Below are 10,974 nucleotides of genomic sequence, written 5' to 3'. Positions count from 1 at the left end.
CCTAAATTGTCTCTTGACATAAGGTTTAGGATGATAGATGCAAAATTTGGATTAGTGATTCTAATGCCTTAAACTGTTAGTTCTTACAGTTTTTGTAGTTAGCTTAACTTGGGTCGTATATTTGGGTTTGAGAGAAAAGCGTATATTGATTCCGAAGAATGATTTGTACTTTCTCGTGACTAATTTTAAGCTAAGATTGACCTACCTAATCTTACTTAGGGATTGTGATTTTTGTCAAGGGTTGGAGAAGAGTCAATCGATCCACGAAGTTCAGGTATAATTAGAACGCAAGTAGTTCGTTAGATACTACTTTATGACCTACTAAGCTTAAGTACTATCCTGGGTCAGTTAAGAGGGGGGATCAAGTGAAGGATGACTAACCGAAGTTCTTCACTGTTTATCCTAATTAGAATGGTTAGTTCTTGAAAACTTTCTGTTAATTCTGGGTCTTTAATAAGGTTTGGGTAGTGAATTGACGTTGATGTCGTTAGACACTAATTTAATTTGGGAGGGGAGAACAAAAATGTTCTATTTGATCCAAGGATAAGCCTTGATGATCAGAAATTTAGATCTAGTTTAATTTAATTTAAAGATCCAAGGGAAGCCTTGATGATCTGTTATTTTAAATGAAAATAATTCAAGTGAAAACAAGGATAAGCCTTGATAACCTTTAGGTAAAGGTTTAAATAAAGAAAAAAGTAAGTGTTTAGTTTTGATGATGTTTATGTTTTGAGAATTGCTGCTATGTTTTAGGTGATGAAGCTGGGATGAAAGGATGATTTATATTTACTAACAATTTTGGTTTATACTAACTAATTTTGTGTTTTATAATCATTTAATATTTTTTCCAAGTTGTTTTTAAAACACAAGATTTTTAAAGAGAACGACTAGAGTTGTTTTTATCAATCGTTACTGTGTAATTATTAGGTTTAGCGCCATGAAAGGTTTTTGAAGATGTTTCTTCAAAATTTTATGTCAGTAAAGGAGAATTTAAATTTAGTGCTGGAAGTAACCTAGGTTTAAAAGTTTGATCTCGTTTTTATCGTACAATCATGAAATCGATTGGTAGATTTCTTTCTAGTCGTACGACATCTCTTGTCCAATGTCTTCTTCCATACCGGGTAGTTTTCGTATTGTTCGGAAAATTGGCTCTGATATTGAGTCGTGGAATTTTTGTCAACTAACATTTTTTTTAAATGTTGTATTTGTCTAATTCTAATCTATTTTTTCTAAATCTAGGTTAGTTAAGGTCTGTTCAAGACTTTTTGGTCGCACCAGATGAGTTATTTCTTTTTGGTTATAGCTCATAGAGTAATTTCAGATAGGGTACACCGTCTGGTCGTCACGCTATCTTATTTTCGGCCGGATAGATTCGTGCAACTTCTTAGTCTAATACCAATCTTAATCTTACTCGTATATCTCCTAGTCCCAGTAATCTAGTGTACACCGGTCTGCGCGAGTTATTTCCAGACTGAGAACAACTGTATTCTAAGTTTAATTCAAATTGCTCTGGTGCTGAAACTACAAGTAGTTTCAACACTTACAAATAAGTGAGTTGTTAGTTTGATGGAGTATGATTGGTTAGTATTTAATATTTTATAGAGATAAAGTATCATAATAATAACCAATGATAAATACTGGTTAAGATCTGGTGTCAGATATTTAGCTGAAACCCCTAAACATTATTACTATGCAACAGGACGTCTCTATCAAACTAGCGCAAGCATCAGAAGAAACTTAAAAAGCACGGTCTAAAATATGATACAAAAACGAAGAAATAAATAATTTAATTGATTACATATAAAGGGAAATGGAAAAATCAAGTAAGCGAGAGGAATGGTTATCTGCGTTTTTGACATTAAGTACGCTTACAAATGGCACTAAACTCCCAGACCAGGAATGATACAAACAATGTTGCCCATATATCAGGGCGAAGCCACAAAAAATCCGACTACAATTAAAAGCAAATTAAGCTGTTGTTAGCCGGAAAAATTGACAAAAAAATGAGAAACGAAATTAAAAAAAATGAACCTTCTGCTTTTATTTTCAATTTTCCCCACTCACTAAAATTTACCTGAAAGGACGAATGTGTTAAGTATTTTCCTTTATATTTTGAACAGATGGTTGCACGTTACATGACTTTTTGCCCCAAGTCAACTTGTCCCAGCCCAACTTGTATTAATCCAACTTGTCCCACATGACACATTTTTCAATGCCATCCTGTCCCATGTAAGAAAGAATTATAACTTAATCCGGGTTCTCTGATATCCTCGTAAAACAATATATCGGCACAGATACTGAAAAAGTTGTTCAACAGTCAAACTTGAAAGAAAAAGAGGAATCTTAAAAACATGTTCCAAATCAAACTTAGTTCAAAGTGAATGTCAAAATGAATGACCAAAAACTCAATGCAATTCTCATGTCATTTTAAACATATGGAAAGATTGCTTAATGATTACAATATCCTTACCATATATTGGCGCCTAACACTGGTAATCAGGAAACCACAAAGTTCAAACCTTGAAGCAGTTAAAAATTTTAATATGAAATCGATGAAACAGAAAACTGCAAGGTCTGCCTCGCCTTAATACTCATCATAATGAGTACCCCAGTAGAGGGCCGGGGTGAAGAAAAAGCAAACATTTTGCAGTATAGCTCCAAAAATTTGCATGTTTTACGGCTGCTCTAAGTTAAAATTTTAAAAAGCTGTTTTTATCACTTAGAAAATGAAATAAATTGCCAATCAATCAGATGAAATTAAAGCAAAAATTTTGATATTAGGCAAAATTCAGTTCAGCTATTAGATATGAAAAACCAAAAACAAGTTTTTCACTAAAATTACTTGAAATATTTTGATTTTTGCATATAGAATCCAATTTTTTGTTCCATCGTGACTCTGCGTTCCCCCATAGTCTTCAAAAGGTAAATGATCAGGATCGTAGAGTTCATTTGAATCTTCTCAGGAAGACGTAGTGGCTTGAATGGCTCCTTTGATTTTTTTTCCTCCAAGATGTCAACTTTCGACGGCACTTGTCGTTACTATCAAAAACTTCGTCTCTTCTTGAGGAATAACGATTGCCTGCTGCTTTGACCTCGTGTTTAGCCCTAAATGTAATTTATCTGGAAGTTTCAAGCAAGTTCGTCACTTAATTTTAGAGACTGCTCAAGATTCAATTGGTCCACCACTTGCTCGATCGACTGAAAACGCTCTCGAGTTTTTGTTCCACAACGCTTTGGTGAGTTTTTGAGTTTTTTTGGATGAAAAAATCGTGAAAAGCTCTAATAACCCTAAATATGCCTCATACAAACTAATGCATAATTCAAAGCACCTAAGTTTCTATGCATCTTTTGATGTCAATTTAGACTCATCTGCTGTAAGTTAGGCTAACTGCATGCTTCAAAAACAAGTGTGAAAATGGAGCGAAAAAGCGTGAACAACTTCTAGTTTCGAAAAAAAAATAATTTCGAGGTTTCCCAGCGGACTAAAAATTTTACTAAATCATCCTTTTTTTCAAAATGAGATAGTTTTATCGCAAAGAATGTAAAACATATGTTGGTCTGAAAATTGAAAGAAGTTAAGGGAATCTAATTTTCGAATTTGAAACACGATAGCTAAAGTTATCAAAAAACTAATTTTTTGTTATGTTTCCTTGCGTTCATTGACTCCTACTATTATTGACAGATTAAATCGACCTTGATACACTTGCGAGAGCAAGTGTCTTGTAATCGGAAACTAAATATTTCCCTTAAACAACATTTTTTACACAACTGCATGAAGTTGTTAAGTGCTTTATTAGTAAAGCTTAGCACCTTCGGGAAAAATTGATTTATCGGACTTTCGTTTGTCTGCTTAAGTTTTGTCGACCAAGTTGTCACATAGTAGAATTTTCTGTTGCTGTCAGCAGTTATCATTAGATTCAAGTGTTTTCGATTTAACTCTGTAAATTGTGTAATGATTACCTACAAATTTTACAAACGACAGATTTTTACAGTTACGCCTTAATTTTAAGGTACTTCTTAATTACCTCTTAATTTTAAGATACCTCCTAATTTTAAAATTTTACCTGCTTCTTTATGTATTCCTTAGCTTTCTTTTTTTTCCGCTTCAAAACTTTATTCGGTCTAAATTATTTCAACTTTTATTTTATCGGCTTACTTACTTCATTTTGTTTCACTTCACTGGCAAAAAACGAAGCATGATTGAATTTGATGCAAATTTCGGGTAGTTTGAGTTGCAAGAATTCAAAGTTTCAAAACTTGACTGCCTATAATTTTTTATGATAACAATTTCTGATGCGTTTTCTTGTTTTCGGCCCAATGGGTGACTAGCCACTTGTCGGTTAATTGGCTGCTCGTTAAATATTAAACGATTTTTAAATACTGGTGGTTGTGTTTTTCAACTGTTTTTCTGAAACTATTTTCATTTTCCCATTGTTTTAAATTTTGTTATTTCTGTCTCTTTTTTTATTCGCTAGCTGGCTATGCTGCCCTTGCGTTGAATGGCACGTAATTAAAAGCTCCGCTAGGCCTCTGTAATTGATAATTTTCATCAATAAATTGAAATTAATTTTGAATACATTTATAAAACAACTGCAAACTATCAGCAAGAGTCTGTGCTTTGACTTGCCTGAGAGCTTTCTGAGTTGGTTGGAGCGTAGTTTAATCATACGATTTTCAGGAGATAACTATATTATTTTGGGGATGAAACGGCATGTTCGCTCAAATTTGCGAGGTGAGTTTTTGCAAGTGAGTCCTAGCTAAAAAAGCGATTGTTATATACGCTTTTGTCAACTATACAAACTAATTTCCTGGTTAGGCCTCCCGCTTAGGCCACTGATTTTTTCAAGCTTGCCACACAAGAAGTTAAAAGAAAAATTACAAAAATTATGAACCAAAACTAGGGAACTAGATTAAAACAAGTATTTATTCACAACTTTATGTTCTTCACTGTAAAATATTAATAACTAACCAATCAAGATGCATAACTAAAACTCATTCTTTATTGCACTACTGAAACTACTTGCAGTTTGTGGTGCGTCGTCGCTTAGATTTAAACATGACGTCAACAGTGTGCTAGCTATTCGTGCTAAATTCCATTATCTGTCAAGGTCGTGACCGACCTGCCAGTCCACTCTAGTCTTAACATCATGCGCTCTCTATTCATTCTCTACAACTTATGAAAGATTTAAGTTGTATTTATTTCATTGTCATGACATAATTTAAATATTAAACTATCTATATTATTTATATGATTATAACATAACAAGGAGAATTGATTCTTGTTTTACAACTGTCTTTCGACGTTTCACATGGCGCAGCCAGCAGTTTCGACCTCAGAGGATCGAACTGACCTGTTGGGCGTATCCGTATTTTGGCATAAACCAACTGCGGACCCACCACATAGCTGGGATTCGTGGATAGGTCAATTCAATTTGGCAATCACTCTGAGAGAGAGATGTGATCCACGCGAATTATTAAAACCTCCGGGTGTCGTACACGACGATCCTGCTCCAAAACCAGAAGTTGTGGGGGCGGATGAAGATGCTGCAGCAATCGCAAGTCGTATTGCACGCAATGACGCGGCGGTCCGGAAAGTCACGGAAATGAATGAAGAGCGCCGGGCGAAAGGTCCCCGAGTTGCACCAGGAGTGTATTTATTCGAGGTTGAACAACGTGTTAAATCTCGTTTATTTTTCTCGCTCGGCTCAGTAGGGAGGAAAAGATTCCTCCAAAGTTATCCACATGCGGATCTGAGCGAGTTATCGTTTCGGGAATTCCATGAATTCTGTGTTCTCCTGTTCAGAAAGGAGAAAAATTTCATCATCGAACGTATGCAAATATACAACGCGGTACATTCAGACCGAGAAAGTTTGGAAGCATTCTATTTACGTTTGACGGGACAAGCCGCCCTGTGTGGATGGACAATCGATCAAGAAAAGGAAGTCGTAAGAGATATCTTCATTGCCAAAATGAGATATAAGGATATTCAGAGAGAATTGTGTATTCATCCAGGTGCTACTCCGGAGGATTCTCTGAAATCAGCTTTACTGCAAGAAAAGGGAGCACAAACGGCCACCGATTTGCAAAGGCAACTCGGGAGTTTGTCGTCGACGGGCAATTATTCCCAGGCAGGTGCCACCTTGGGTCAGAATTCCCGGATAAAACAGGAACCTACCTTCTCTGTCCAGGGTAAGAAACTTTCGGACAGGATTAGTCGGGCACAGAATAGTAAGCAAAAGGGGATCAACGAGAAATCGAAGTCGTGTTATTTCTGTGGTAACAGGTTCTCAACAAACCACAAGCAGAGTTGTCCAGCCAGAAATGTTACTAGCAGGAACTGTTACAAAAAGGGTCACTTTGCCAAATGTTGCAATTCTAAGAATGTAGCGAACGTGGAAGCTGAGTCAGATGAGACAATGGAAGAAACTTGCATTTTCATCACGTCCGATAGTGAGTCGGAATTCACTGTTTTATCTGTAGCAGCAGAGAAACCAAGTCTCCCAATTAGGTCAGTGAAAAAGTTGGAGGTGGTCAATGCCGCCACGGGCAAGTTACGTTCCATCCAGATAACACTACGTTGTGGCAAGACGTTTTTCAAGGCAACAGTGGATACTGGGAGTCCAGCCTCCTTCGTGAATAAGAAGACAGCAGACTATATTCTGAAAACGGTTCCTTCAGCCAAGTTCTTCACGGTTCAAGAAAGTCCAATCGATACAGTATACGTTGACTATAATCGGAAGAAAATTGAATTGATGGGTACGTTAATTATGGATGTATCATCTTTGGGATGGCATATCAAGTCTGCAAAATTCCTTATTTCAGAAAATCGAACACGTTGTTTACTGGGTTTGGATTTGCAACCCCAATTGGGAGTAAGAACAACGCAAGTTAGACCAGTTCGTCCTCTGGTGGGAGAAGTCTCCCAATCAAACCCGAATTTAACATCGGATTCATGAAAATCTCACTTCTACCAGAAGTTCCATCGTGTATTCAGTAGAATCGGCAAAGCCAAAAACCACAAAGTATTCTCTACGTTCAAGTCTCCACTCGTCCCGATTCAAGAAAAGGGAAGGAGAGTGCCGGTGCATATTCAAGATAAAGTTGGTCAGGAAATCCAAAAACTAATTCATGAAGGGCACGCGGTTAAACTGAATAAATGTACCAGTGAGTATTTCATCTCTCCGATCGTTATTACGGCTAAGAAAGATGGTTCTGTGAAATTAGCTATGGATGCTAAACCTATGAATGACCAAATTCATAAGAACCATTACCAAATGCCGAATTTGTTGGAACTATTGGACTCGGCCGCCAGATAATCACGTCGGACATTTCAGGAGATGTTTGGTTTACGTCCTTAGATTTAAAATACGCCTTCAGCCAGATTCCGCTCAGTGAGGAAGTTAGTCGTCATTGCAATTTTAATATCGTCTGTGGAGAACAAACTGGCACGTATCGGTTCAAAACGGGGTTTTATGGACTAACGGACATGCCAAAGGAATTCCAAAAAGCGATGGATAATACTCTCCAGGGTCTGTCAGGAGTATTTTGTTTCCTTGATCATATTCTGATTGTTTCGAAGGGTTCAGTCGAGGATCACAATATCCTTGTAGACAAGGTGATAAGTCGTCTGGTTGAAGAAGGTTTTGCTCTGAAATTTTCGAAATGCGAATTTTCTTTGAATCAATTATCTTGGTTAGGATATGATATTGATTCAGAAGGATACAGACCGAAACGTTCTAAGATAGAGGCAGTACTTGCTCTGGAACCACCAAGGACACTTAAACCACTCCGTTCATTCATGGGCATACTCAACCACCTACAACGATTTTTGCCGAATCTTCAGGTCCATTCCGACCAATTACGCCCGTCACTGACGGCAGGTAATAAAAGCAAATTTGTGTGGGGGGAATGTCAGCAAACGGCTTTTAAAAACATCTTGCAGTTGATAGCGAACATAACAAAAATGTATCACTATGACCAAAGTCGGAACTCGCGGGTGAAATGTGATGCCAGTCATAGTGGTCTGGCTGCTGCATTAGAAAGGGAGATAGAAAAGGATGTTTGGGTGCCAATTGCTTTTGCGTCACGCTTTCTAAACGATCAGGAGAAGAAATACAGTACCAATGAATTAGAACTTCTAGCGATCGTATGGTCGTGTGAGCAGTTTCGAACGTTTTTGTTAGGAAATCATTTCGTGATTTTAACTGATCACAAAGCAATCATATCTGCGTTAAAGACGAACCGCGGAAACAAAACTTATCAGTCACGTTTAACTAGATGGGCTAATAGGTTATTACCTTTCGATTTCGATATCTTCCATATCTCCGGCTGTAAACTAGGAATCGTGGATTACTTATCTCGTTTCCCAACATTTGAAGCACCACGACCAAGCAGTTTTGACGAACAATATGTCGTCAAATGCATTAGTCGATTCTTTGATGCGTGTGAATTTTTGGACGGTTGGGCCAGGCATTACACTTCATCTGAAGAATTATCCAATACCGCGGAAATAAGTCAGGATTATGTCGTATTGACCAAATTAACATAATTGAGTTATTGGAAAATTGTCAGTCTCGGATCAATTGTCCCGATATCGACAGTTCAATTGTTGCATCGAACAAATTTGGAAACATACCGGTAGAGGGCGCCTTAATTCAAGACATTAAATCTACATCGAAAGGTTTATATTCGTTAGAGAGCGACAAAATTTTAGCCATTACTCAAATTAATTTCTCCAAACTATCGATTCCTTCTCCGCTAGAGGGCGTCCAACGTGTTGGCTCATATTCTAGCCAATCAGCGTTGAGTATTATCATGCCGAATTTTGCCACTTTCTCAGCATGGATCACATTTTATCTGCCAATTCTAATTTCATTGTGGATTATTATTTTGGCCGTAAGCGGTTGTCATCTGTTGTCGTTTCTAATCGATCTTTTTGCATTGATTTCGTCATATCGGATTTGTTGGAATGCAATTGGATTATTGAGTGCTTTTCATTTTCAGACTGCAATGAATCCCAACACAAGTACCAACAACACAAATGACAGTTTCGAGCAGTTGTTAAACCAGTATCTGCCAGTCACTCAACATTGGTTCTCCTCAGATAGAGCCAGGCCATGGTTTCGCGCGGTGGCTGTTCGACCTAGAAGATCAGCAACAGTTCAACGAGGAATGGAGCTGAGGAATCAATACGCCCGTATTCTAGCGAATTTCAGGTCCAAACGGGGCAGGACACCCGTTATATCGAAACAACAATCTCAGTCAGTCAACAGTCTCGAAATCTTAAAGTCACCAGTGGTCGCTAAGGACCAGAAATCGTTAACCGGACTGGTGGGAATTCTGGATTCAGATGTATTGTCGGAACTCACGGACGAAGATGCCAGTTTAAGCCTCATGAAACGAGCAATAGTCAACCGGGATTACGAAGGATTTTGCCGTATCGATTCCTATATTAAATCATTTTGGCATTGTGCAGCGGTAGTTGATGGCTGTGTTGTGGTGGATAATAGGATCGCTATTCCCATGTGCCTACGTAAACCTTTGTTATCTCGACTTCATAGATCGCGTCCGGGTCAGTTAGCAATGGTTGACGCAGCGCAATACATCTGGTGGCCCCGAATGCATCGGGACATCGTCCAACCATGCAAAGATTGTCCTCAGTGCACAAAGTTTGGTAAGAATTTGAAAGCGAACGCATCATTTAATTCATCCAAGCCTTTACCTCTTTTATCTGGTCCTAATGAAGAGCTGCAACTTGATTACGCAGGCCCTCTACTTGACTCATTTGGTAATAGTATTTATATCTTGGTCGCGATCGACCGTTACTCAAAATATCCGTCGGCTATGATTACGCGTTCCACGGGAGACGGAAGATCATTAAATTTCTCAAATCATATATTCAACAGCACAGTATCCCCAAATCAATCAAAACAGACCAGTACTCCGGTTTTAAAAATAAATTAGTGCAAAATTTTTGCCTAGGAAAAAATATCGCACAATATTTTTGCCCGGTGGGGGACCATCGTGGTTGTGGTTTAGTCGAAAAGTCGATACAATCAATTAAACGTCGTTTGGGCGCCTCACGGTTAAGTTAGGTTTTTTCAAATGTTTAGGATACTCTTAGGAATATTATTGAAGATATCCGGGTTACAAAAAATTCAGTTACCGGGTTCTCGCCGTTCGAACTTCATTTTGGTCGTCCTCCGAATACGGAGCTATCTATAGCGGCTGATCGCTTATCTTCGGGAATTCATTTAGACAACCAACGTTTGGAACGGGACTTGCTCACACCAGAGCAGCGACGGGAGCAGTGTGATAGTCGACCAAGAATCAAAGTCGTCAAGAAAGGGCAATCAAGCCCGATGGTGTCTCCACATTTTGGTGGAACCACAGACTCAGTAGCGGATACACCCCACTACCGTGCACTGGAGAGCTTGTCACAATCCGCAAACCAGTGGTTGTCGTTGAAAAAGTCTCTGACGCATCAGGAGGGAGTCAAAGCTTTGAAGACCCTGACGGAGAGAAATCAAGTCCTCGCAGCCACTCTTCGATCGAACTTGTCTGCTGGTATCCTCAGATTCAGGAACCAAATGCCAACGGAACAAATTCGCCCTTCGTTGCCAAAACGTAATTTGGACTATTTAGTATTGAACGAACCAAATAAGGTCGAAATATTTAGGAAATTTCTAAATAGGAAGTCTGGCAGAGAAATTTTCAAACCCAAACCTTATAAGGGCAAAATCGTGCGGATCACTGAATTCACATATATTTCTGATAAAGGAAAAGTTATTAGAAGGAATCACTTGGCAGTACGTCTTAAATCAACCCAACTAAGTTTTTCAGGAAAACAACTAACTCCTGTGAAGAAAGGGCAGAAACGCCCAATCGTGCCATCTTCAACAGCATCATCGGAAGACAATAGGCCTCTCAAACAATCGGGTTTCAGACAACACAACGTATTTCAGCGAAAACAGT

The 10,974-nt window shown here is 38.3% G+C and overlaps 1 protein-coding gene across 1 annotated transcript in view; it reads left to right on the top strand.

Moving 5' to 3' along the window:
• Positions 1 to 7,963: 7,963 nt before the first annotated feature.
• Positions 7,964 to 10,974, top strand: part of LOC134848827 (pneumococcal serine-rich repeat protein-like) — a 110,762-nt gene continuing 107,751 nt past the window's right edge. The window contains exons 1-2 of the mRNA XM_063866339.1: positions 7,964 to 8,146; positions 9,004 to 9,436. Of these exons, the coding sequence (XP_063722409.1) occupies positions 7,964 to 8,146; positions 9,004 to 9,436 (616 nt within the window). The remainder of the gene's footprint in view (positions 8,147 to 9,003; positions 9,437 to 10,974) is intronic.

The sequence above is a fragment of the Symsagittifera roscoffensis genome, chromosome 6, assembly GCF_963678635.1.
Source record: "Symsagittifera roscoffensis chromosome 6, txSymRosc1.1, whole genome shotgun sequence".
In the NCBI taxonomy this organism is placed as follows: domain Eukaryota; kingdom Metazoa; phylum Xenacoelomorpha; order Acoela; family Convolutidae; genus Symsagittifera; species Symsagittifera roscoffensis.
This window is presented reverse-complemented; position numbering and strand designations above follow the sequence as displayed.